At 37.7% G+C, this 26,566-nt stretch overlaps 3 protein-coding genes and 1 long non-coding RNA gene across 4 annotated transcripts; 2 read left to right on the plus strand and 2 right to left on the minus strand.

The window, feature by feature from the left end:
- Nucleotides 1-618: 618 nt before the first annotated feature.
- On the minus strand, nt 619-5,107 carry LOC114762719 (vacuolar protein sorting-associated protein 24 homolog 1). Its single transcript, XM_028952274.1, has 6 exons — nt 4,801-5,107; nt 4,643-4,719; nt 3,369-3,471; nt 2,788-2,909; nt 1,058-1,249; nt 619-958 (listed from the first exon to the last, which is right to left on the minus strand). The coding sequence occupies exons 1-6, from the start codon at nt 4,910-4,912 to the stop codon at nt 878-880; spliced, it is 687 nt and encodes a 228-aa protein (XP_028808107.1). The 5' UTR covers nt 4,913-5,107; the 3' UTR covers nt 619-877.
- A 1,288-nt stretch (nt 5,108-6,395) lies between these two features.
- On the plus strand, nt 6,396-8,249 carry LOC114762720 (uncharacterized). The gene is made up of 2 exons (XR_003742277.1): nt 6,396-6,653; nt 7,708-8,249. It is a non-coding gene; the product is annotated as an uncharacterized LOC114762720 (long non-coding RNA).
- A 2,764-nt stretch (nt 8,250-11,013) lies between these two features.
- Nucleotides 11,014-12,932, plus strand: LOC114762718 (xyloglucan endotransglucosylase/hydrolase protein 31). The gene is made up of 4 exons (XM_028952273.1): nt 11,014-11,315; nt 11,411-11,511; nt 11,629-11,846; nt 12,263-12,932. The coding sequence occupies exons 1-4, from the start codon at nt 11,084-11,086 to the stop codon at nt 12,621-12,623; spliced, it is 912 nt and encodes a 303-aa protein (XP_028808106.1). The 5' UTR covers nt 11,014-11,083; the 3' UTR covers nt 12,624-12,932.
- Nucleotides 12,933-16,687: 3,755 nt separating this feature from the next.
- LOC114762741 (probable glucuronoxylan glucuronosyltransferase IRX7) lies at nt 16,688-18,490 on the minus strand. Its single transcript, XM_028952308.1, has 4 exons — nt 18,262-18,490; nt 17,812-18,173; nt 17,437-17,687; nt 16,688-17,271 (listed from the first exon to the last, which is right to left on the minus strand). The coding sequence occupies exons 1-4, from the start codon at nt 18,488-18,490 to the stop codon at nt 16,791-16,793; spliced, it is 1,323 nt and encodes a 440-aa protein (XP_028808141.1). The 3' UTR covers nt 16,688-16,790.
- Nucleotides 18,491-26,566: the final 8,076 nt, after the last annotated feature.

Below are 26,566 nucleotides of genomic sequence, written 5' to 3' on the forward strand. Positions count from 1 at the left end.
GTTTCACAGTTCGATATATTGATGATCCTCTGTTCCATTCATCCATTTGTTCCATTTTTATCTTCAACAAATGGATCTTGAATTGCACATTTGGTCATAGATAGGTATTAATAGATCCGCTCTTATTTACAACTCAGCTACGAACATGGTCGCACTGGGGCATTTCTTGCTTTACCAAATTGGCATAACTTTTGCACGAAGGGACTTATCAGACTTGAGGTATCTCACTGCATTAATAATAGTAAAGAATTAAAATAAAATATTCTTGATTATTGATTTGGGACGGCTCAATATCTACTCATCCGAGTTTTATGGATCAGAAAAAGCTGTGAAGGAGATTTCACATGCTGCAAACAACTATTCAGCATGTGACACCCTTTCTCCAGCAACAGCAACACTTCTTTTTATATGATAATAAGAAAGTGATACATTCAAGTCATCCCACGTTGCATGGAAGCTTGATTCTTTATATATAAAAATCAGTCTTGACCACCATTCGCGAGTCGTGGAAAATGTTAGCCGTCGGTGGCACCAAAAATAAAAGGGAACCAGCTTCTCTCCTCTGTAAAAGCGGGTCACTGGCGATTTGAGCGTTCCACGAATTAGTGAGCATGAACATTTAATTATCAAACTTAGTTTAATGCTCAATTGCAAAACACTGCAAAATATCTCAACCAAGGATAAACCAAGCTCATAAATTTTGGTGCTCTTCCAAGAACTTCAGTGTTATTTACACAAGATACCGCTGCTGCCAGGATCTTCTTTTCTAGGCGTAACTTTGGTTTTGCCCTTTTCAATCTAAATACATCAAGTAGGATACAAATCTGTCGTTATCTCCTTGTAATACACCAGATAGGCTGCAGGAATCCAGTTAAGCTTATGACCTAACTTTAGCAAGTCGAGCCCTAATTTCTTCCATTTCCTCTTCATCATCAACTCCCTCAGCTATAGCATCTTCCTGCGAAGGATAAACACATGGCATGGTTAGTTTGACTCCGAGGAAGACAAGACTTCTAGAGAAAAGAAAAACCACACAAAGCTCGTGTATTGCACATGCCTCTGTAGCTTCGACACTTTGAGCAGGTTGCTTCACCTTGTCCTTCCTGACAGCTTCTGGAAGCTGTGCAGCTGTCTCACCAGCAATTGCAGTTAAGACTTTATCAACTTCTTCTTCAATCTCATCTTCTATGTCCTCAGAATCTAGGGCTGTGTCAACAGCATCACTTACTATCTCCTCGATTACCCCTGCCTACGAATAAAATAAGTAAATTACTCACTGATCAGATAGGCACATCATCAAATTTACAATTGTTTGGTAAATAAATATAAGTAAATGACAAAAACGGAATGAAAAAAGTAACTCTGTGGACAAGAAATAACCCCTCATAGGTATTGCATATCTCTGTTTTTAACAAGAGAAGCACAGAGGCCGTTTCCCTCCCAATACTTAATATTATAAAATTAGTACAGAGTCCAAACTCGTAGCAAAATGTCATAGTCATGGTCACCTGAAATGACAATGACTATTTAGTCGCAATGAAGAACCACTAAGTTTGTAACATCGTATGCAGCTCATCAGGTCGCCTTTTATATATAAAAATGCCAGGCATCAACTAAACACTATCCTGGACTAACTGATTAATTTTGTTTAGCATCTACAGGGTGGATATAGTAGAAGCATTCACTTTTTTCAAGTCACAGGCCAGGAAAATTCTGTGTCTTGCACTCTCGTGTTCACTGTTATCATTCATAAGACTTCTTTACACACTTAGTTCTGTTGCGCATAAACAAAAGTCTCTTAATGCATTTGTGTGTAGACATTTGGGATTTGTCATGTCTGAAACCACGATTATGTTTTCCGATCTGACTTCAGCCTCCAAAGGTCCGGTATACAATCATCTATCCATAACCTATTCCTAAAGCATTTTGCGTTTGCACAGAGCTATAAAAGGATACCTAATTTTTATACCGAAAATGAAACAAGCCCTGTTTCAGTGAAGTATCATGTGTTTGCAAACAGAAAATACCAATCCATGATGCAATATATCAGGGGGAATTAATATAAGTTGATGAACCTCAAATTTACTGTGTATAGGGTACGAAAATTCTAAATCTGAGCTCAGGAAAACTATTATCGGGGCTAAGCTGAGATGGCCAAGTTCTAAAGTCAAGCAACATATTATTCATGCCAAAACATTACAACTCCTACATCAGAAAATTAAATAACACCTTTAAGTGATGAAAAAGTTCTTTGCAGCCCTTAATCTTTTATTAACCCTCAAAACTGATTCATTGAACCTAAAACTAAGCAGGTACAGGTAAGCTCCAACCAATAACATGATTAAAACTTAGCCAGTATAGACAGTTCTAGAAACAGGTGACAACAATATTATTAAAAAGTTAGTTTCTTCCAGCCAGTTACAATCATACTGGGCATTTCAGTTATTGCTCTAACAAACCCTGAAGGGAGCTATTCGATCCTGATAATTCGACACTCAAGCAAAATCCAAAACCATAACCCCCGGCCGTTTGGCCTAGTGGTATGCGTGTGTGTGTGGGGGTGTGCGTGCGGGTTCGATCCTGCCCCTTGTAACCAAAAAAAAAAAAAATCCAAAACCATAATTCACTCATCTAACTTTTCATAATAAACATTCCTCCCACTTGACTGCTTGTAAAAATATACAAGTAGAAAGAAAACAACTCAATAAAGAATTGGGTGTGACCCCGCCATGGGCAGGGGGTTACTGCCTTCCTCCATGTTAACAAGTACCACTGCTGCAAGCATACCTTTGTCATTTCTTTGCTAAATTCTTGCATTGTCACAGCCACCTCAGGAGCCTTCATGAGGTTGTTGACAAGCTTCATAACCTCAGCACTCTTGGATAAATGTCCCACAGTACGAGCAATTGCTGCCAATGCAACCAAAAAATAAAATACTCAAGTCTGTCATAATGACTCATAAAAAGAGAATTCGTGGTGAAAGGACTACTTAATTGAATTCAAATCATCAACTTATCATACTAAATTACGAAAACTATAATAGATGCAGAAAAATGTTGCATGCAAATGCAAACTAAACTAGCATGAGGGATGGTAAAAGCATGCTTATTAAATCAGGGCCACGTAAATGATCACCATATACAAGTGCCTGTATGCATGTATGCTTTGTCATACACGCCATTTAATCAGTGAATAGAAAACTACAGGTAAAACAAAAAACAAAACTTGCACCAGTCCATTGTTGATTTTTTCCCAGGTTGGTCCTCGAGTTTAGAAAGTGATAATAGCATGCACCGGGATAAGAAATAGGACAAAGAATATTTGTTTTGACATCTGTTTTATAGCTAGTGAAAGGTAGCACAGCCTACCAACACTTTCCCCAAGATGCATTGATATTGAATTCAACTGTGCTTTATTTTCGTAAAGACGATTCACTGTTTTCCTAGATCTTACAAGTTCCTTTGCAAGTGCCTGCAAATTGCAAAAACAACACAGGAAGGAAATGAGTCTTTAGTAAAAGTATGCCTTAGGTCTCAAAAGAGGAAAATCAGATGCTCAAAAGTCCTATCTGAAGGTCCCAAATTGCAGCCAATAACGGTCCGTTTCTGTTTTCACTTTTTAATACTAAGCTCATGCATCATCCTACGTGATGCTTTTTTACGTCTAGCATGGAAATACTAAAAAAGATACAATGAATTAAGTGCCCATTTCTCAAATCCAAACCCAAGCTCCCTTCCCCTGACGAGCTTGGATGGTCGAGAGGAATTCACTCTTTGTTTTACTTTCGCAAGTGGTCACGCCACAGCTCAAAAAGCACTTGGGACATGGTTAACCAACAATGACAGTAAATACTCCTCTGGTTCTATTTATAGAGCAGATAAAAAAGACATTTTTTGGTCATATTTATAAGATACTAAGAGAAATTTTTTGTATAGATGTACAATTTTACTCTACATTTATTATTGTGTTGACTTTGTTTACATGAAGTATAATATATATTAAATAGGGATAAAATTGAAAAGTTGTTGAATTTTAAATGAGAGTTAATGAAGTTTAAGATTTTTCTTGGTCTGTATGAAACATGTTGGAAGTGACTTATAAATAAGACCAGAGGAGTATTTCGAAACAATATTCACTAATAACTTGTATGTTATGGGAGCAAAACATCCCACGAAAAGGAAGGCTTTATTAGGATCTCCTCCACATCCACTCATGCTAAAAGTGAATACTATATTAGAACGTGTAAATACATCTTTCTGAGTAAGACCATACAAAATTACACAACTTTTGCAATTGGACACGGATTGCAACTTCTTCCCAAATCCTTGAAGTATAATAGCATATCTAAATTCTAGAGCTATATGGTCAAATTGATCACTGGGTAAGAGGTTTGGCCGTTTGAATAGAAGTCCTAGATTCATCTGCAATTTGTAAAAGAAAAAAAAATAACTGGCCAACAACTCATGTTAAACCCGAGATCAGAAATCACCAAATCCACTGGTACTCCCCTACAAACACGATCACACACACAGTCCTTAAAAAAACCAGATTGCTTGACATTGCCTAAACTTCCTCACTGCACTAATTACAGCAAAACAACTGCAACTAAACAGAATTAACATAACCATAAATTTCCAAATACCTTTGCTGAACCCATGTCATTTCTCTTAGCTGCCTCCCTTATCGCCTTCTGTACGTTTTTTTCTTCTCTTTGTATATCTGATCGAACCCATAATTATAAATCAATCATAACAGCAACTAGAACAACAATACAGATTCGAAAAAGACTGAGATCATCACCTCGGATTTGGCGTTCAATGTTGCGACACTCTTGACGAAGCTTGCGCTGCCAATCTCTCAATAGCTGTTGCGGATTTGGCTTCGGTCTGAGTACATTCATCACCTTCTCCATTTTCTCCACAATCCCAAATCCTCGATTTCTGCTGTCCAAGCAACGATTGCTTCAAAATCTCGTCTTTTATGTCTGCAGCCGCTAATTCAACTAGGATTATTCGTTTTCGCTGCTGGGCGTACAAATCCTCCGGGAAAAAGGATGCCCTGTGCAATTCACCGTCTGCTTTGACCTCACGCGTCTTCCGCAAAAAGGTAACTCCCAAAAAACCGAGGAAAAAAAAACTCAAAGCGGGATAATATTTATCAGCCGTAAATGCAAATTGACGTCAGATTTACACCAACAAAAACAACAGTAATAAGCGTATCTTTTTTTTAATCACCTCTTAACTCTTCAATTTGGCCTAAAAAAATTCTTCACAACTAATAAAAGTCATTGTATAACATCATTGGGTTTTAGTTTCCTTTATATCTTCGGGGGGGAAAAAAGTTAACTTTATATCTTTTTTTATAAAATTAAAGATAAAGACACTTTGCTTAACACTATCCTTTTATAGTAAAACCTCTATATTGTGTTTCTTCACAAATCTTTGAAACATATTAAACATTTTTTTAACTGAAATTTTTTTTTAAAAAAACTATTTTGTTTTATTATATTAAATGACTCCTAAGTTCAGAAGCATAAGAAATTAAGAATGATATGTTGAATTTATACATAAATAATCTTTTGATCCTAAATGCTTCTAATGCTGAACCTTGTTATTTTCCAAACAGATTCCAAACATCATTAGAGTCTAAAGGTCCTAATTCAGTTTTGGAATCCCGATTCTTATGCTGTTTGGTTGTTTTTCCTGGATTAAGGGCTGGTTTGTATAGTTTTTGGTCGGCCCAAACTATATTTGTATCCAAAAAGATAGTCATAAACTTAAAAAATGTTAAGATAGAAGTTGTTAATTAATGGTCTTTCGTCAAAACATTAGTTAATTTTAAAGCTGATTTGACTTTGGTAGCTTTTTGGTCCGTTGTAGTAATTGGCAAAAAAAAAAAATTCAGGCCAAAAAAAAAAATTGGCCAAAATTCAATATATTTTAAAAAATTTTAACAACCCAAATTATCCTTCCCTTCCTGCATATGCCTAGTTAGTTCAAAATGAGATTTTTACCATCGGCAATTTATATGTATTAAATACAACTAATTATATTTTGTTTAATATTTAAACATATCTTTTTCAATAATATGCTGAATATTTTTTATAATTATATTTTTTAATTTTAAGAATTTTTTTAAAAAATAAATCACATGCATATAATATATATTATAAAATTTATATCCTTTTCTGTCATTATATATTTAATTTTATTTTAATCACAAATTTCAATTGGTCAAACCGTGAAAGCACATAATCACACTATGTTGATTTAGTTTCGGCCCAATTTTAATTTGTAAAAAGTAATTTATGAAAATTTCAGGTTTATAAATATTAATCCGAAATATTTACTAGGGAAAAACCTGCCACAACAGTCTTGAGTCACGGAAGATGGAAGGAAGCAGTTGGAAGAGGCGATTCGATTCGATTCGGTAGCTCCACTTCTCCACTCCCGAGTAGGAAACTAATCCCTTTGCTTCATGGACTCGCAACCTTCTTCTGCCTTTGCCATCAGGAAGCCGCTCAGAATTTTCTTTCTTTTTCTCGGGTTAGGTTTTTCTCTTATACAAATCAACCAAAAGATGGAAGTAGCTTCATTTTAGATTCATAAAGGAAAGAAGTATGAGATGATGATAGAGTCAGTTCAAGTGAGAAGGTATTTAACGACTTACCGCAGACTCGAGAACAGAGTTTATAACTTACGGTAACAAATTACAAACCTTAAACAAGACAGAGTCTGTGATGCAAATATCATTGCTAAGCGGTGGTTAAGATCACCACGTGATCACTAAAACCATCAAACACAACATTAAACAACATATATATAATTCAAGTTACTCTGAACATCATTAGGTAACAGTTATTTCAGTATTATTATTTGCCAGTAACATAGCTGTGGATGCGTCCTATTCCGAATGCCACTGTCACAGATTAGAATGCGGAAACAGAGGCAAGCCTCACCTCCTATACGTAGGGTCACAGATAGGCTTCAAGCCATACACAACGCTTATATGCAATAGAAAAATCTGAGCAGAAGAATGAGGACATGGATCCAATCGGAACTAGTTTCGGAGCACCATCTGATGAGCTTGTGGTGCTCATCAAAATGATGAGTACCGAAACTGATGCTTGTTTAAAATCGCTGGCTTGGCTTCTAGAAAGCTAAGCACTAATATGAACTATGCCTATCTCCATGAAGCGAACTCAGCTCAATACCGTTTTATTCACTTGTGAGGAAATATTAATGCGATTCCTCTCTTTCTTTGACGAGTTGTTGAGTGTTCAACAGGTTTGAAGTTTCATTGTGTTTGTGTTTTCCTTTTCTCTTCTTTAAATTCTCTGCACCAATGAATTATACTTGCATTGCCTTTTTTTTTTGCTCTTTTTTTTATGTTCTTTGCATGAAAATATTGGAGAATGGAATGGAAATCTGAATTATGATCTGTAACGTACTTAAATGTTTGAAATGATCATTAACAACCCCCTCCTAATGCATTGGATTATATCAGAAAATGCGAATATAAAGAATGCCAGGTAAAAATGGAACATAAAACAATTGCCACCAGCTTCTATTGTTTCTATATCTTACTGGTTATTTAATTTAATTTCAATTTTTGTTTATCTTCCCGTTTCATCTAGGTTGAAGCTTTTAATCATATGCTTATTTTGAGTGATGAAAAAACTCGATGTATTCAAAATTTCTGGTGCAGGGGCCCTATCAAAACTGTCGGCAGAGGGCAGCTAAGGAGGAGAGTTCCGAGTAGAGTGGAAGGGCCATTCATTTCTTTATTCAGCTTTCATTACGCATATAGTGACCGTTCGTTCGAATAATTGAACTCCAAAACTTTCTATGATTGGATTACTCCGAATGGTCTGTGCTCTGTAGCTCACAATATCAAACTAGAGTCCAAAATGAATGCAGAGAATGTACTATTGATGTGGAGGAATCACCTTCTTCAATTAGTTGAAATGTTCTGGTCAGGATCTACAGTGTTCGTGGACTTCAAATCCCGTTCAAAATAAAGATTTCAAATCATGAGATCTTTTAGAAGATATGGTTAATGATATGTACTTCACAGGCAAAATTCTCATTTCATATTCAGCAGAGAACACTAACGTCAACGTGGCGGGGAGGATGGCTTTTTATTTCCTTTTTTGTATAATGATTCGGACTCTAACGCAATTATGTAACCAATTATTGCTATTCTTCTTTTCCCATTAGTGATGTAATAAAAAGGTTTCTTTTCTTCAATAATGTGTCTATAGATTAGTGGGAATATAATCCTGCAACGAAATAAACAAATTTGAGATAATGTGGTTCAATTATAGAAACGCCCGACACTAATTTGTCTTTAGAAGTTTTGATGCTTTGTGCTGGCCCACTCCTAAATTAGCATTAACCAATAGTTTTGCAATTTTCTGCATTCGGTTTACGCTAAGATTTTCCCCTTTTCTTTGGAGTTTTATGTCAAGCTTCTTTTTCTCTTATTGGTTTAGATTATGATTAGATCCTACCAATCATATATTACCCCCAACTCAATCTCTTCTTTCTTGCCGGTAATCTTAATCGCTCTATTTTAAGGCTCTAAATCTTTATCTCAAATAGTCTTTGCAAATTGCACTTAATTGTTGCAAACTTGAAAACGCAACCTATCCAAAATCGTAAGCAAGCTTGCTTTCTGTCTTCTTGCTTCTTCCCCGCACACATCTCCACATACAGAACAGGGAAATCTAATATGGATCGAACTCTTATCTTCTTGTCTGCTCTCTGATATATCTTCTCCGTCATTAAGGGAAGAGATATGAATGACTGAAAATTGGAGGAGGGAAAAAGGTAAGATAATGATAATGACTAGATTGCTTGCTTAGCTAAAACACAACATTTATCCATGAAAATGCGATTGCCCTATTGCTAACCATTACATACATTCAATGTAATTTTGATGCCACAGAATAACGTTGCAGAGAGTTAATTGTCTCTGTGGCCTGACGGCTCCATGATGCGAACCAAAACAGGGGCATTAAATCGACAACTCCACAAGCCCTTTTGTCCCATCTTCACAGTGAAGTCTAAAAAAGAGGCTGAGTCATTGAACACTTCAATATTGATTCTAAATACTACTTCCTCCTATTCTAAATATGAGACTTACTTAAGAGATTTGTCTTGATCCTACCTTAATCTTCTTTAGCTTTCGTAACTTAGTTAACTAAATTCTATATTTAAGACAAAAAAAGGGCTATTGATGTCTAATTTGGATAACAATGGAATACCTTTCGCTTAGGGATACCATAATCTTTGTTTTTTCTCACGTCCTTTCAGTTAGCTTCACATTTTGATGTCCACTTTGAGACAAGCTTCCTTTGGAAATCACGCCATAAGTTGAACCGTTAATTTCAACAGCTAAGCTAGTATTGGTTAAGATTTGATCCTGATTGCTTTCTTTTAGTTAAAGGGCAGTTAGGTACAGTTGATTAGCCGTGCAGTTAGATAGCTAACTCCCAGGGAAATTGATTTTGCAGACAACACAGTCATGAAGTCATGGGTTTAAGTAACTGTAGCCACTAACCATGACCGTGAAAGGTGCTTCAAATAGTTTTTCCAAATCTCGAAATAGTCAGACAGGCAAAATAATACTACCTCCTGTTCTTAATATAAGACCCTGTTTGACTTTTATTTTGGTCCTAAATATAAGACCCCAATCCATTTTGTCTCTCACATTTATTCAATTTTTTCCAAGATAATCCTTCTAATAATTATAGTTATAGTTAATACACTTGATTAGTAAGGATATTTTAAGAAAGACAACACATATTTAGGACAAATAACTAACTCAACTTACTTCCTTAATCTTTTCAAATTAATCAACTGGCTCTTATAAATAGAACCGGAGGTAGTAAAAGAACACGATCTGGTTGTTCTGGTTGTTGCAAGTTGTTGAATAAGTTTTGACAAAAAAACATCAATATATTTTATCAATACTTCCTCTCTCCATAATACAAGTCATTTTCTTTCAAGTTGGCCTAGTGAGTTACCAAAAAAAAAAAGCACATCTATGTTTATGAAACAAAATTATATATATTTATATATCTCATATATCACAAAATCACTTAAAATAACTTCAATTTGATAATAAATTTAGAATATTGAGCGTTTGTTTTCTTATTTTGTAATTCTATACCATTAAACTTTATAAGGAATTACATTATAAGACTTTTTTAAGGGCAAATAGCTCCTTATTCTGTGTGATTTTGGCAATTGCCTTCTATATTTAGGGGAGAGGGGAGTATGCTATATTGTTATGTGTCCATAATTACATATGTAACCATCTTCTCCTTCGCCGGGATCAATGCAAATTGCTTTAATGGCTTAACAACCTTAATTGTATTAACTGCATCTGGAGAATTAAATGGAACGATGACAGTCTTGAATTGTTACGAGTTATCATTTCCCATCACATTTCTCAAAGAAAACAATGAGATAGAATGAGATGAGCTTCCACGTTGTTCTTTTCAACATATCCCTTGTCCAATTGTACTATGATCATGTTTATGATTTGGAAAGGTTCACTGAACCATAAACATTTCCCAAGTTGTGTGTCCACCCTCTCTGTTACATTGTCAGAGGTAACTAGAATGATGTCATACAAAGAGGAAACAGGTAAAGGTTACAACTTTACAGAACTAATGTGAAACAGACGTCAAGCATCACAGATTGAAAAAGAAAAAAATAAAGACAAAGCTAGCTTGTTAACCACTTCCTAAGAGCTATATGACTGCACGTATCTACTAATAATAATTCTTTTCCTTAATTCAAAATTCACGTCAAGAGCTGTATATGGAATAGAGGGAGAGTTGATGGCTGCTGATTTGACAGTAATGAGGACGAATAAAATGCACGCTCCATAAATTAAATTAATTTTCCGTATTGTTTATCTCAAATGTGAAAAATTTTTGTTGCGTTAATAACTCTGCCATCAACTGAATTCCTATATATATATCAACTTCGTATAGCCTTGCCTGGTCATGATCTCCAAGTGGCACTGATCTTCCACTATAGCAGAGTCACTCTGTTTTCGTTTCGCTTCAATGCCATCATCATCGCTTTCCTCTTTCCTCCTCATGTCTCCTTTCTTCTCTTTTCTTCTGCTTCCTCTCATAATTTCTTCAAGTAATGCTCAGGGTCCACCTTCACCAGATTACTTCCCAAGTTCCCAAATTAGCCCTCTTGGCTTTGATCAAGGGTTCAGAAACCTCTGGGGTCCTCAGCATCAGAGACTTGACCAGGGTTCATTAACAATCTGGCTTGACTCTAAATCAGGTATTCCATATTTTATAGTGCCAGTGTCTGCTTTCCTGTGTCTCTTTATCAGTATTTGGTCTTCTCAGCTCTTATTTGTGCATTTTTGAACTTAGGGAGTGGATTCAAGTCACTGCAATCTTATCAATCTGGGTACTTTGGTGCTGCAATTAAGCTGCAACCAGGTTATACTGCAGGAGTCATTACATCATTCTATGTGAGGATTATTATTACTCTGTATATGTCTTTAATGAATGTTGAAGACTTAGTTCATTAGTTTTCGAGAGAATTTATTCAGACTCTTTTTCTTGTTTGTGACATTTGGGATTTGTAGTTATCAAACAACCAAGACCACCCCGGAAACCATGATGAAATTGATATTGAGTTCCTTGGTACTACGCCGGATAAGCCCTACGTCTTGCAGACAAACGTATATATCAGGGGCAGTGGGGATGGAAATATCATAGGCAGAGAATTGAGGTTTCATCTTTGGTTCGACCCAACAGAAGATTTTCACAACTACGCTATTCTATGGAAACCCAGTGAGATCATGTAATTTTATTCATTCAAAATCGTGCTCAATTTTACCCGTCCGTCAATAGCCATGTCTGCATTATTAAACTGACTTTTATTGGCAAGGATAATTTTTTCCCTCATAAGATAATAATTAAGTAATTAACATATGTCACTTTAAAGTTGATGCCGATGGCATACGTGAATCCCTTTTAATGTTAAGTTGAAAAGCTAATTTCATACAATAATTGCATGTGGTCCCCCTCTTGCAATTACTTTTTACTTTATTTCTGAACAGAGTCAGAAAACTCATTCATAGTTTTGTTGCTTCTGTTCTGTATGAGCAACCTGCTCACTCATAATGAGAAAATCTTGCCTTTGTGGTGCGGTATTTGGTTTGGTATGTAGCTTAGTAGCTTACGAGTTTGTCTTATAATGGAAAAACTGTCATGCAGATTCCTAGTTGACGATATCCCCATAAGGAGGTATCCTAGGAAGAACGATGCCACATACCCTACCAGACCAATGTATGTGTACGGATCAATATGGGATGCTTCGTCCTGGGCTACAGAGGATGGAAAATACAAAGCTGATTACAAATACCAACCCTTTGTTGGTAGGTACAAAAACTTCAAGCTCAAAGGTTGCACCAGTAATGGCCCTTCCTCCTGCCAACCACCCTCTGTCTCCCCTTCTGGCTATAGCAGCCTGACACCTCAGCAATACGCCACCATGCAATGGGTCCAAAATAACTACTTGGTCTATAACTATTGCCATGACCCTAAGAGAGATCATACGCTCATTCCAGAGTGCTAAGGTCAAGATTCTCACATGCATTGTTTGTATCAGCTCGCTGAACAAGAGCAAGTAAGATCGTAAAAGTCAGCTTTTTTTATTCACGGTTTAAAGTCTTTTGTGAGATCAAAGTGTTTATATCACGAGGGGTGGTTTTATGAGATGGTCCCACTGTGCAAGTGTAGTTTGCAAGAGCAGCTGAGCGTCCAGCACTACCCCGCACAAAAGATTGGAATGTTTTTGTTGTCTATGTGATTTGTGTAATTGTGATGTACTATTGCTTTTGATTTTATTAATGATGAAATAAAATGGTTAAAGTGTTTTCTAATACGTGTCTGGATTCTGCTGTGGACGAGTGCGACCTTGTCCCCTAGTGCGCAATATGGCTGAATTAACTTCCTCCAGATAGAGCTTTGTTGCTCATTTTTGGACCACCAGAACAATTATGGTTCGGATTTGATGCTATTAGAATGGTTAAGTAGTGTGCTGATATTATCACGGAAATGACCCCTTGCCAGGGACAGTTCATCAGCAACAATGATAGGAGAACGTGACCCACTAACTTATTGCGCGTCATACATGTTTTACAGTTTTCTGGATTCATGAGCCAATTGCAGAGGTCGAGTTGATGAGTAACGGCCTACCATTTCTTTGCGTAAAAGAATAAACTATGAACAGATGCATAAAGCAGACACATGAACAGAAGAGACGGAAGAAAGAATATACTACCTCATGTCCTAAATATAAGAGCTAGTTAACTAATTTAAGTGGATTAAGAAAACAAGTTAAATTAGTTATTTGTAATAAATAGATGTTGTTTTTTCTAAAATATCCTTGCTAATAAGTGTATTAGCTAGAATTATTATTATTATTAGATGGAGTACCTTAAAAAAATAGATAAATATGAGAAACAAAGTAGATTGGAGTTATATATTTAAGACCAAAATAAAAATTAAACTAGGTCTTATATTAAGAACCGGAGATAATAAGAAATAAGGATAAGGCAAACAAAAGGACGAAGGGAACACCATGCACAAAAGGCCAATTTGTTAAGAGACGTTAGAGAATAGAGCCTCATGAAGTTACAGTGTTTTCCAGAGACTGTTTAAAATCTCACGTGATTGAAGCTTCTGCAGTAAGTGGGTTCATGAACTCAAAAAAGATGCCTTAATGGAGTATAGTCGTGGAATTTAAAATTGTTAGGCAGCCATACTTTACGTAAAGAACCTCGGTGAAAGGTATCTAACCCTATACTTTCGGCTCTCCTTGAATCACGTCTTACAGTATGGTGGTGTCAAATTCGATTTCATCTCGTGAATGATCTGAAACAGTATGTGTTGTCGTCTTCTTCCTTGGCTACGCACGGTATTGGTCAAAATGAAATCACAGGGTGAACAGGGAATACAAACTGGGGAGAATATTTTGGAATTTTACGAGAAAACAACCCTAATAGTTTTATATTTACATGCATAAGAAAGTTCAAGTGGGGCCTTTCACTCACATGAATGCATCTGTATAATTGTAACATTAATTCAATTTCCGTGATGTATTGTTTTCCGCCTCCGAAATTTGACGGCTATCAAACTTTTCATTCTTACCTCAGTCCCTCAATTCATTAGGGAGCTGGACAGACAAAAGTGGATGATGGTAACAACATAGTGTCAAGTTCGGTGATGACAAGCTAAACCACAACCTTGAAAATTAACTCTGGTAATTAAGTTTAATCAGGGCCCCCACCTTTCTTTTTCATCTTGTGATGTTAGATTATGAATTCGATGACAAGAACATACCTTCGGTAACCAACCAAATAATAATAATAATAATAGAATAAAAGGGAAGTTGGAAGAAATTGATTAAAATATCTTGAAACTTGAAGGTACGAACGTGAAAACGAGATGAAGGGGAAGAAATCGATGATCCCAAATACGGGAGGAAAGAGGACAGACAAGTTACTGTGTTGGTGAAAGTAGTTATCATGTGACGGTACAGGGCAGATTCTTATCAAATTGACATGTAAACCCAGACCAACACAGAAAAACCAGCTCTAATATTCACAGCAATTCTATTAAAATTGGCTCGTCTCTTGTATTCATATACCACTAATTGGTTCATGCCAAAAGGGATCGCACATCTCATCCCCCTCCCCCCCCAAAAAAAAAAAGCTCATATACACCCATGTTTACAACATTTGACAAATGATATAAATGACATGTATAGGTTAATGACACATAATTAAGAGGTTATCTTCATTTTAGATTTGTTCCATATTAAAATAATTATCTTGAACAAATAAAAAAAATCAAATCCTAACCATCCAAATGAGAGATGAATAGTTCAGAGTGCTTATCACTTAAACTGGTTCCAATATGTACTTGCTGTGTTCACGTGGCTGTAATAATTCCAGAACGTAAAATTGAAGGACATAACTCATTAACTATGGAACCCTTATTTTCGGCGTGTTATAATGTTCTGGTAACAGCCATGTCAAATTAAATGTTCATCCGTCCTACTGAAAGTAATTGATGTAAAATTGAAATGCAGCAATTATGCTTAATCAAAGGGCCTATCCCACTAAATTTAATGGGCAACAGCGGTCTTCAAAATTCTTAGATATTCAAAGATCGGCAATGAGTTCCGGCGGCAGTGTCACGCGTCATCAAAAATATGTTTATGACCGGTTTCAGAAATTTGTGACATTATTATTGATTTTTCATGGGAAAATATTTGTTTTTGTCCGATGGAAAAAAAATCTGGAAATTGGGAAACAAGAATAAGAATTTAGTCAGGAAGAACGAGAGTTTGGGCCTAGAATTCCGCAGAATGACGTGGCCCATTAAAAACCATCTTTTGTAAATCGCGAATCTCCTGGTCTTAAGAGGGCACGCATAAGCCCAAAAAAACATAAGCGTTGACAAGTGAAAGTTTGCAGTTATGAAGAAGCTGAGCCAGCGCCTGTGTGGTACAGTGTTAGGGTTCGCAAGCAATGCTTGCATCCCCCCCAAAAAAAAGAAAAAAAAAAAAGAAGTTATGAAGGAGCTAAATGTAAATTGGCAAAAATAAAAATAAAGAAGGATCCTAAACAATAGATAGAATTATAAATTCAAGTTTGAAAAGGAGTAGAATTATAAGTCTGATCCCTCCCCTGACAATGATTCACGTCTACCTGCTGATGCTCCCAGCGATTCAAGAGGCATGAAAGTTAAGAGGGAAAATAATTATTAGAATTGAGGGGGAAAGAAAACGTGAGTAAACAAGTGGTGATCATCATAATTCACGAGTATATTATTATAACTTAATGGTCATCGTAGTTTACCCAAGGTCGTTGCCAGTACCAGGATACATGACTTGTGAATAATAATAATAATGATGATACTTTTATTCTCACAGAAAGAGGATGTCAACCTTCAATTTTGAGTCGCAGTTCAGCCATCCCCACCTTTACGGTTTGGTTAGAGTTGAAGGGGCCAGGATTATAGGAGGGGATGAATAGGGAGAATAATTGGATAAAATAAGGTGCCAGTAAGAAACAAAATTAGTTTGTTGTATTATGTTAATAAAATTAAAGTGGGGGGGGGGGGACGATGAGATGGAAGAAGGACGAAAGGCTCCATAAAAGCTGCTCTTGAATGGTTGGAGTGTGTGTTGGCCTTATGAGCCCTATACCGTACCCGTGACCCCTGACACCTGAGCCCTCCCACTTCCTCCCAAATAATCACTCCCCCCGTTTTATATCATTCTCCTCAGTTTTCACACTCTTCGCTCCTCTCCTGCGCCCTCTTACCCACCCTGCACCCAAACACATCACAAGCCAACACTGCCATTTCACCCACGTCTTCATCTTATTCCCATGTCCAAAAGAATTTCACCTTTCCTCTTTTTAAAAAATTATTTACATCACGTATCAAAGAATAATTAATAAAAAAAAATCTTCTTTACAGTTTACACCTTTTACCCATATCTCCATGCCCGTATTTCCACTCCGGTCAACTTTCGCTCTGACACACCGCCTGTCCCACCAATGAATGTTACCCCCCTCCCCTTTCAAATCTCCATTCCTCTGCTCTTCTGGGGCCCACCTCCCCCCGCCTATCAGATTCCTTCTCCCCCCTCCCCCCTCCCAATCCAGCTGTCTTCCATTGTGCCACCCGCCGAGGCCCGGTCCACGTCGGAAACACCCTGCTCCCCCTCTTACGTGTCGCTCTCTAATTGGCCCGAAACCCTCGACCTCCTGTACGACCTGTCCAGCTTCTTGCTCAGCGCTGTCAGCACCTGCCATGTGGCGTCGCCTTCCTCCATCTCATTGTTGAACAGCAGGGCCCGCTTCGTGCGCGGGTCCCACAGCTTCCTCTGTATCGCGCTCAGATTGGTCGCCGCCACCTCCTCCAGTATCTCCCCCAGCCTCTCCACGTCCTTCTCCGCCACGGTCACCGAGATCTCCCCCCACCCCACCTCCGATCCGAATGGCAGCCGGATCCCGTCAGCGATTATCACCGGCACGCACCCCAATGCCACTGATTCCACCAGCCGTGGGCTCCACGGGGCCCACCCCAGCGGGCACAGGCAGAACACTGACCGAGCTATCTCTGACTGGTAGCCCGCAAACCTATGCCTCCGCAGGTAAAATCTCCGGTCGCCGTTGTATCTCCTCCATATCGCCGTCCGCACCCTCCTTCAAACAAGAACAACACGGGGTCAAGGTCAACTCAGGAAGGAAGGGCAATGCGGTAAAATTAACCACAAATGAAAGCAAGATAATCCGACAGTTTCCAAAAGTGCTAAGCATGATTACGATTTTGATTACAAGGGAGTTAAATTCAATGATGGGATTCATTACTTGCTGTAAAACCGTCCGCTGACATTCTTCGGATGGACCTCCATTTTCCCCCTGAAAAACACCCAAATGTCTCGCCCTCCGTCCACCGGAGCTTTCTCCAGCGTGTTCTGCAAGCTTTCCGGCGACACGTAGGGTGGTATCACCACATTCTCAACGTCTTGACACGGGTGCTTTTGCTGGACACCGAATGTCTGTAATATAACCGAATTCTTCAATACTTCTGGTATCCCGTCTGCAATCGCCGCGTCCTCCTATTCAGACCAAAAAGAAAACAAAATGAGTTTCAAATGAGAGAAAGTGTCGTGATTTAGAACTCTGGAAGAAACATCAGAACGCTGGGGAGCGAAGGATAAGAAACTAAAATATCAAACTCACCAGGGTGTGAAAACAGGCCCCAAAGTCGTGCGAAGCGACGAATACGTGGTCGGACCCCCTGCTTCGATTCCAAAAATGGTATTCGGAGGAGATGAGTTTAACGGCGGAAGCGATAAGGGAGCGAGCGTGACCAATCGCCGGGAAGCCATTGACTGTACTGAAGTTGCAGGAGACGTAAACGGGCACGAAGAAGAAGTCAGCTTCGTATGGGTCAAATGTGCGCACGTCGCTCGTCAACAGGGCTCTGTGAATGGCCACTTCGGACGCAAACAAGTGACTGCTGCACCTCTCGTTGGAGAGCCAATCGGTATTATATTTCGGAGGCAAATCGTACACAAAAATCTTCAAATTCTTCAATCCACCTGTGATAATATGAACAGCCTTTGAGCAAAATTTGGCATTGTTAGAGGCAAATATACAGAGCAGAAAAGGTTGAAAATTTGGGCTTACCCAGCGAGGTTTGAGGCTTCTGGGGAGCCATGAAGGAGGACTCAAAAAGAGCACGAGACAGACGAGTGGATTGGGGATTGGAGACATGGGTTGTGTGGAGAGAGCTGAGCTGAGGGTGGGGATCACTGCCGATGAGATCGAAGAAAGAAGTAAAGGGAAAAGGAAAACCAGAGAAGCCATGAAATAAGGTGAAAGCAGCTGCGTTCTTGTTGCGAAGTAAGAGCTTCATGAGCACCCGGTTCTTGTGGGTCGTTCCGCCATTGCATTTAAAGATCAAAGAAAGAAACGGCAGAGAATGTGAGAGGTGAGAAGGGTGTAGAAGTAGGAGTAGTTGAGGGAGAGCTTTCGGATTCTGGTCAGGAAGGAGGAGGAGAAGAAGTAGGAAGTAAGGAAGAGTGAAAGGAATGTGAAGGAGGAGGGAGAGAATTTGTTAGGACTTCGTTTTTGCACCAAGAATAAACAAAAGGGTGGTAGAGTGTATTTTATGTAATGAAAAAAACTAATGGAACGAAAATCGGTAAAGCATTTGAGAGGGAGGGGCGTGGTAGGATGAGGTCGAGTAATGGGAAATGCTGGCCAATTATTGAAGCAGCATTTTAAAATGGGGGATTCAGAAAAGCGAAGAAGAAAATGTCGCGCAAAGAGAAGAGAGAGATAGAAGCAAGTTTCAGAGGTCACATGGCGATGGATCAGAATGGACTTCGGCGGGGCTCTCGGCTACTATGCCTTTGCTTTTCTCAGTCCTCTCACAGTTTGTCCTTTTTAACCCCCTCACATCAATTGGCCCCCATTGTTCCGTTGTCTTTTGTCCCTGTTAAAATTATTTCCCCAACTTATTAAACAGTACAGTCATTCAAGTTCAAGTAATTCAAATAATTATATAACCAAATCAAATTCATATTCAGAGTAAATTCTAATTCTACTTAATGAAATAATACATTTATTTTGTGTAGCGAAAATAAATAAACAAGCGTGGCTCTTCGTTTTCATAAGTCAGTTATGCAAAGTGTGAAAAATCTTAATCAAATGCAAATGCCCCTAACACAAAATTTAATAAGTCATACTACATGTATCCATAAATTTTTAATTAGCAGGTTAATGGCGTCTCATTTTCTTCAAGAGGATCTGAGGAGCTTGCATGTGAGATTTTCTTTGTTTTGCGTGAATAAAAAAAATAAACGTTCTCCCAAAAGTAGTTTGGGCTTTGGAGTTCGAGCGTAGGTTTCATATTTTCTGGGTGGTTGGTTTCATGTGAATGCTCTTGCGATTTTCAGTTATGTGTTGGTAGTATTACTAATAACGTCTGTTGTCCCGCCCCCCCCCCTCCCCCTCCCCCTCCCCTTCCTTCAAGTCCTGTAGTAGTTTGGCATAAAAATGGGTGTGGTGGAGTGAATAGGAGGCATATTTTGGTCGGGGCAATGAATGTGGCAAGCCAATGATGTGAGAAGTAGATATGACGTAAAACATGGTATTCATAAGAATGAGTATAGGATGTGTCTACCCATTGTTGACGAAGACAACGCACATACATCTTGCTGACTAAACTGGTTTCGAAGCACGTGATGCTCCGCAGTGGTTTTAATCCACTGTTCATTTGTTTTATTTTCCCAGTGGCTCTCTGATCGGGATAAGAGGATAAAGTACAAGTGATTACTAGTTGGCAACCCATGTGGATTAATAAAATAGTGGGGTGAAGACATGGGATGGAATTTGAAAGTAATGAACGAATGATGTGATATAATATAATATAATGGTGATGGAATTGGAAGGGGAAGAACACAAAAGGTTTGAACGGAAAAAGTGAACAATAAATTATTGAGATGGTGGGACTTCTGCACTTAGCATTTTTGTAAAGTTATTGATTAAATAGCCACTTTAATCGGTCTGGAAACACTCTTCTCGCCACTTAGCCTCGCCCACCGCTCGTATCAAATGAGACCCTGTTGCTGTGCGCACAATAATGAGATTTTTTTACGAATGTGACCACAATTTTGCTAGTGACGATATCAATGGGTGAAAATAGAGACGGGAAAACGGGCCGAGCCCGTCGGGCTGGTCCGTTTTTAAAGCCCGTTTAAGTCGAGGGCGGGCTTGTGTTTGGAGTCTGAAAGAGAAGTCGGGCTTAAAAGGGCCAACCCTGTAGGGCCGAAAAATAAACGGGCTGGCCCTATAGGGCCGCGGGCCGGCCCGTTTAGGCCCGCCAATTTTTTAAAATTTTTATATTTTTTTCTAACTAAAAAAAAGAAACCCTAACATTTTAGACATAGCATAATCTTAATTTTACTTATTCCAACCGTTCACATAGATAGCATTCACAAAAAAAAAAAAGAATCATTATAGTTGTGGGAAAAATAACCAAAAAAACGTGAAAATTGTAAAATAAAAACTAAACATATTCACAAAAATATATGTTATTTATAAGTTGTCAAAACTTGTTAAAATACTGTATGTGAATTTTTATGGTCTTTATTTGTTATTCTCCCATATTTTTATACTTGAAATATAATTGATCAAAAAATCTTTTGAACTAAATAAAGATCTATATCATTTTTATAGTTAGAAACAAATTTAGAACTAAGATGATAGACTTTTTTCTTTTTTATCGGTATGACAAATGATTATTCTTTATGTATACTATGTTTGTTAGTTAAACTTTTTTGTTAATTATTTATAATTAAACCAGATCATCTACATTGTAATTATCTACTGAACTTAGTGCTTATTTAATTGTTTACGTCTGTCCTCTATTTAGTTTGTTTATTCAATAGACTCTATTACACTGTGATATATGTTTAGACATGATGATATTTATATTTGTGAGTTAATTTATTTATATTTATATCTTTTATTAGTAACTTTATGTTTTTTTATTTTTATATTTGATAATAAAATATGCAAAAAAATTTTAAAATTTCATTTTAGTTAAAAGGGCTAAAAACCCGCGGGCCGGCCCGAGCCCGTTATCTCACGGGCCGGGCTTAAAAAATGAGTGATTTTTGGAACTCAAGCTTAAACGGGCCGGCCCGTTTAAGCCCGAGCCCGTGACGGGCCGGCCCGTTTTTCCGTACTGGTGAAAAAGGGTGGTAGAAACTAGAAAGTGATGGGATTGATTTCTGTTTTAATTAAGATCTTTCGTACACGGCAAAGCAGTGAGTGTATTTCACCTGAGGATGCACGCTTGCATGTATGCTGGGTGAAAAAGGAAGTAAAAAGTGGACATATATGGGAAATCCTCAGGTTAAGAAAATGCTATATGAAAACAACCAAGGTCTTTCCGACGCATGAATTGCCAGCGTGCCGTTACCATCGTACACCAAGTTGCAAGTTTCCACATTTCTGCGAGTAGAAAAGTATATAATTTGCTTTATAATTTTTCGTTTGGCATCTATCTTCCAGTAAAATAACTGCAGCTTATCTTGAAGTCATAATTATAACTGGACAAACAAAACGGCGTTTGGTCAAGGCAGTAAGATTGCACGGATGACCGTAGAGGGAGCGAAGTAGGTTATGATCTTCTTGGATGATTAGAGGTTAGGATGGAAAGGCACGGACACCGAGGTTGCAGTAAATAAAAGAACCAATAATTGGAAAATATAAGGTCCCAGTCTCCCACTATGCCCATTAAGTTCGCCTATTAATCATTCCTTCATAATTCCATTGCGGGGATACTGATTGTTTTCACCGTCTTTGATGATTTTTAGTTTGACAAGACTTGCCAATTCCGCCGTCACTCCATAAATCATCTCCGACACGGCGAATCGGTGATGCTGCTGAATTCTGATGCAATTGTGTCCGTTACTTATAACATTGCTTAGGGTGGCAAACTAGGAAGCTTCTCCCGCCCAATCAAAACAGCCACCTTGCAATGGTTAGAACGTTTTACCACCTTATTCACCATAAATTACTGTTTATTTAGTACTCACCAAACCCAATTTATATTTTTTCGCTCCGTTTTTTCTTCTTCTCCAACTCTCCAAGTAATGAATCTTCTTCGATAAGCAGCCGGGAGGTCATAATCTGTGTTAACAAATCCAAATTCTTAAACTTATAAAATAGAAAAGTAGTTGAATAAATAAAATAGATTAAAAAAAACCAATTAAGTTAGTTAACTGTAATAAAAAAATGTTATCTTCTTAAATATACTTACTAATCAAGTATATATTAATGAGAATTATCATGTCACGAAATTTGATATATATAAATTACTATAAAGATTACTATAAAACAAAATCAATAAATATAAGAGATAAAATAAAATAAAATCTTATATTTATAATCAAATTAAAAATCAAAATTTTTTATACTAACAAACAACTTTATCGATTCTTACATCGCACTCTCATTCTCATTTACTCACAGCGCCAGCGTGGCTAATATTGCTGCTAAAATATCTGTCTATCTATCCGTGTTCGCTTTGTGGTATTAGCTGTGGACGAGAGGGGACGACCCTACTTTTAAATTACACGACTGCTACGCTGTCCCCACCTGTCAAGACGTAAGCTTTGAAAAGGACACATGCCCTCTCCACTTTTAACTTTTTAACCCCCACTTCACAATCTTACCGAGTGACGTTCTTTACTGTGACGCAAACCCCGAAGAAAAGAAAGCACTCGGTCAAGATTTTACTCAATAAACGAATTAAAGAACTAGGCATACATTAGTATCGTCAAATTTATACCGAATCTTAAAACTGTAATCGTTTTCAAGTCCCTCCCCCCCCCCTCTCTCTCTACCATCGGACATGAGAAGAATCTCTAAAGGAGGTTATTTCTTTCTTCTGCAATCTTTTGTTCTTCCGGGTTCCGGCTTAAGTAGGACCACGGGGGAAGGGGCCCATAATTGCACGGTCTGACCAGGTACTTTTTAAGTTTTCATCTAATAATAAGGCTGCAGATCCAGACAGATTGGGAATCCCTTCAAGCATGATCTGTGGGACCCTTGCTTGTTTTCATTTTTCACTGCTCATGATTCATGAACCAGAGGGAATTGAACAGGGTCATTATTTGTAAGCCATTCAAGCAAACACAAGTTCGGCTGTGTCTCTATGAGTGAAGTATGGGAAGAAGTTTTTGTTTCTTGAAAACCCCACGAGAGTTTTTTCTTTCAAGTGATTATAGGGGTTTGCCAAACAAACAACTCTGTGAGCAATAAATCTCTGCACTGCGACATGGGTATTAGGTAACGTGGCATCTAAGCCGTAATGGTTCTGATGCTCTTGGTGTGTGTGATGAGGGGGCGATCTTTGGAACGTCCTCGTGATAAATTTGGGACCAAAAAATCTAGATAGAATGCAAATATTGCGGAGAATGGACAAAAAAATGGATGATAAAAAACGCCGCATAACAACACTGAAAAAGTGAAGAAGGGAGGGGGGGGGGGGGACCATGCGTAATAAAAACTGGAGGTGAAGTTAGGAGGCTCTCGATCATAAAAGACACCAGCATTTGGATATGACTTTAATATGAGGGCAAATGTGGGGTTGGCATGAGCTGGGTGAGCACATGCTTGCGCCGGAACAAAGACACGATGGGGCCCTAAAGTTAGAATCTGGGCAATTATTGGGCATGGAAAGGTGAAATTGTAAATCGGCTTTGGCTTTGGCTTTGGGAACATGTTCCCATGTGCTCCTCGCAGTATATGCAGTGATCACCTTCTTTATAGCCACTCTTCCATATTTCCATTGGCGTCGCCTGTATCTAAGGTCAATCAAAGATACAATCATACAAAGAAAGATGCGTGCATTCGCTTATCAACAATCGTGTTTTTGGGTGTCAGCCTTCAATCTTCGTAGCTGTGACCGAAACACTCTTTGTCAATTATCTATCATTATAGAGAATACGATGCTCATGGTTCAGGCATATGTGCTGCCCAAAGATAGGCTCCTTTTTATTATTATTTGTTGGTGTTTCCTTCTCTCGTAAGAAAAACACGAGAATATATTCACTCGGCTCCATCAAAGATTCATCTCTCGGCAAAAACGGTCTTTTTAATTCCAGTGTGCTATTCCGGTTTTTGAAATAAAAGCTAGTTAACTAATTTGAGTAGATCAAGAAAACTAATTAAGTTAATTATGTTTGATAAACAGATGTTGTTTTTTCAAAAATATCTTTGTTAATCAAATGTATTTGCTAGAATTACTATCATTAGAAGGACTATATTAAGGAAAAAAATAAATATAAAAAACAAAAATAAAAGTCAAACGAACTCTTATATTAAGAAGTGGAGGTAGTATTAAAAGTACCTCCTCCCCTATGGAATTTAGGACATCTTTCAGGGGATTAGTTTCGTCCACGTTATAAAAAACAATGAGCGCGCGTTCGTTATATATCATTTTAATGACACATTGTGTTAGATTTAGGTGATGACTCATAATCATTAAATATAGTAAAATAGAAGTTTCATTATATTAAACTGAGAATATTAATTTATGAGAACCTCTTTCAATCTGCAATGCACATATAAAAGCAGTAACTGTTTTTCTTAACATCTGATACAAGCAGTAGAGGGGGCTATATACGCGTATTAAGAAATGATTTTCTGTTTTCTGATTTTTTTTTTTTGGCGCATGGAATAGTTGAACAATGACAATAATCACAATATATCATGAAAGAAAGAGAAAACGAAGAATTAAATGGATAATTATAAAAGGTTTTTTTTTTGTCAATTTTTTTTTCCGTAAACATCTAAATGTTCATGAAAATTTATAATGAGGAGCAAATATTTATCGCATTTTAATTTGCCGAGGATGTTAGGAGTTAGAACTTGAACGAATGCACGTATCTTCATTCTTGAAGAGTCAAAGACGATATGGGCCCACAAACAAGAGTTGAAATTATCCATGGAAGATGGCACACATGTCGAGTGAAAACCATTAACGGCTGGTTGGTCTCAGCGAAGAGCTAATTGCCATGACCCTGTACTAAAGCCGAAGTGGCGGCTAATCGGCTATAATTTCATCGAAAGATAATTCTCAGCAATTCTGTACCATGTTGCAGGCTCATTAACTTCCACATGATATCTTCTGCTAAATTTGTGTCCGTTTATGATGTGTTATGGGGAAGAGACTGACTGCAGAGAGACGAGTCAGGTTTTGACTGTGTTTGCGAGTGTTGGCCGGCCTGCTTTATACCACTCACCACCAACACAAACCTTAGTGGGCTTAGGTCCAAACACTTTTTATTCCCCAGCTCACTGTGGATCAAATGGGCCCATTCTATCTTTTCCAAAGGGATAAAAAAATATCAGTAAATGCAAATTCCTCCTAGCTAAATTGTACATCCAATCTCAGTTCGTCAACGCATGGCGTGAATAAACTTTGAAGTGAGCATTTCAGTGTAGGCCCACGGAAGCCACATAATGCCCAATCGGTACCAAAAGATTGTAAAATTTCAGTAGAGTATTAAAAGGCTAAAATGAAATTATGCTTCCATATTAAATTACCAAAATGCCTAACCAAAAAATTATACTAAAATTCTCCCGTTAAAAAAGACGTTTCCTCTCCAACACCATCATCACTAGCGGCCTACTTCTTCATTTAAAAAAGCGTCCTTTCCGTTTGTTTTTTTTTTTTAGAGAATTACAGTAAAGTCCTGATAAAAAAAATTACAAAATAAGTTTCAGAAGTTATCATTATTTACTTTAAAACTTATCATTACAAACTGTTTAGGTTCTTATTGAAACCTTTTAATAATTATTTTTTCACTGGACTTGATTATAATTCTCCTTTGTGTTTTCTTTCCCCTCCAACATCAAATATAGACATATGAAAAACTAGATTTAGAAAACAAAGATCAAATTGTAGTTTTCATCAGCTTTGTGTATCGTTCTTTTTCCTCCCCAACACATCGAAGAAAACAAATATGAAAAAATAGATTTTGAAACCCAAAAACCATATTTGAAAAAAAAAAAAAAAAAGAATAGATCTTGCGCAATGACAAGCCATGACAACTTGCTAAGGGAGGGAGACAAAGGTGAAGGTAGATGAGCAAACAGAAGATGGCGAGAAAGAGGAAGAGAGATGAAAGAGAAGCCTTTGGCGAGGGAGAGAGTTCATGGATGCCATCAACAAAGAAGAATCCGGTGGATTCTGAGAAGAAGAAAGTTACCAATGTCGTTAGTCGTCAGCAATAACGGTGCAGAGAGGATGCTTGTTTTTTGGAGGGGAAGGGAAAAAAAAATCAGAAAGGGCATTTTGGTAATTTAATATTGAAGCATGATTTCATTTTAGCCTTTTAATACTTTATTGAAATTTCACAGCCTCAGGGGACCTATTGGGAATTGTGTGGCTTCTATGGGACTATACTGA

The sequence above is a fragment of the Neltuma alba genome, unplaced genomic scaffold, assembly GCF_004799145.2.
Source record: "Neltuma alba isolate B1F8T4 unplaced genomic scaffold, ASM479914v2 tig00011241_pilon, whole genome shotgun sequence".
Taxonomy (NCBI): domain Eukaryota; kingdom Viridiplantae; phylum Streptophyta; class Magnoliopsida; order Fabales; family Fabaceae; genus Neltuma; species Neltuma alba.

Coding starts and splice junctions, on each gene's coding strand:
- LOC114762719 (XM_028952274.1), bottom strand. CDS start 4,912: ATGGAGAAGGTGATGAATGTACTCAGACCGAAGCCAAATCCGCAACAG. Junction 4,720..4,800: donor CATTGAACGCCAAATCCGAG/GTGATGATCTCA, acceptor GGGTTCGATCAG/ATATACAAAGAGAAGAAAAA. Junction 3,472..4,642: donor ATGACATGGGTTCAGCAAAG/GTATTTGGAAAT, acceptor TGCAATTTGCAG/GCACTTGCAAAGGAACTTGT.
- LOC114762718 (XM_028952273.1), top strand. CDS start 11,084: ATGCCATCATCATCGCTTTCCTCTTTCCTCCTCATGTCTCCTTTCTTC. Junction 11,512..11,628: donor GAGTCATTACATCATTCTAT/GTGAGGATTATT, acceptor TGGGATTTGTAG/TTATCAAACAACCAAGACCA. Junction 11,847..12,262: donor TGGAAACCCAGTGAGATCAT/GTAATTTTATTC, acceptor ACTGTCATGCAG/ATTCCTAGTTGACGATATCC.
- LOC114762741 (XM_028952308.1), bottom strand. CDS start 18,490: ATGAAGCTCTTACTTCGCAACAAGAACGCAGCTGCTTTCACCTTATTT. Junction 18,174..18,261: donor GAAGCCTCAAACCTCGCTGG/GTAAGCCCAAAT, acceptor ATATTATCACAG/GTGGATTGAAGAATTTGAAG. Junction 17,688..17,811: donor GGGCCTGTTTTCACACCCTG/GTGAGTTTGATA, acceptor TGGTCTGAATAG/GAGGACGCGGCGATTGCAGA.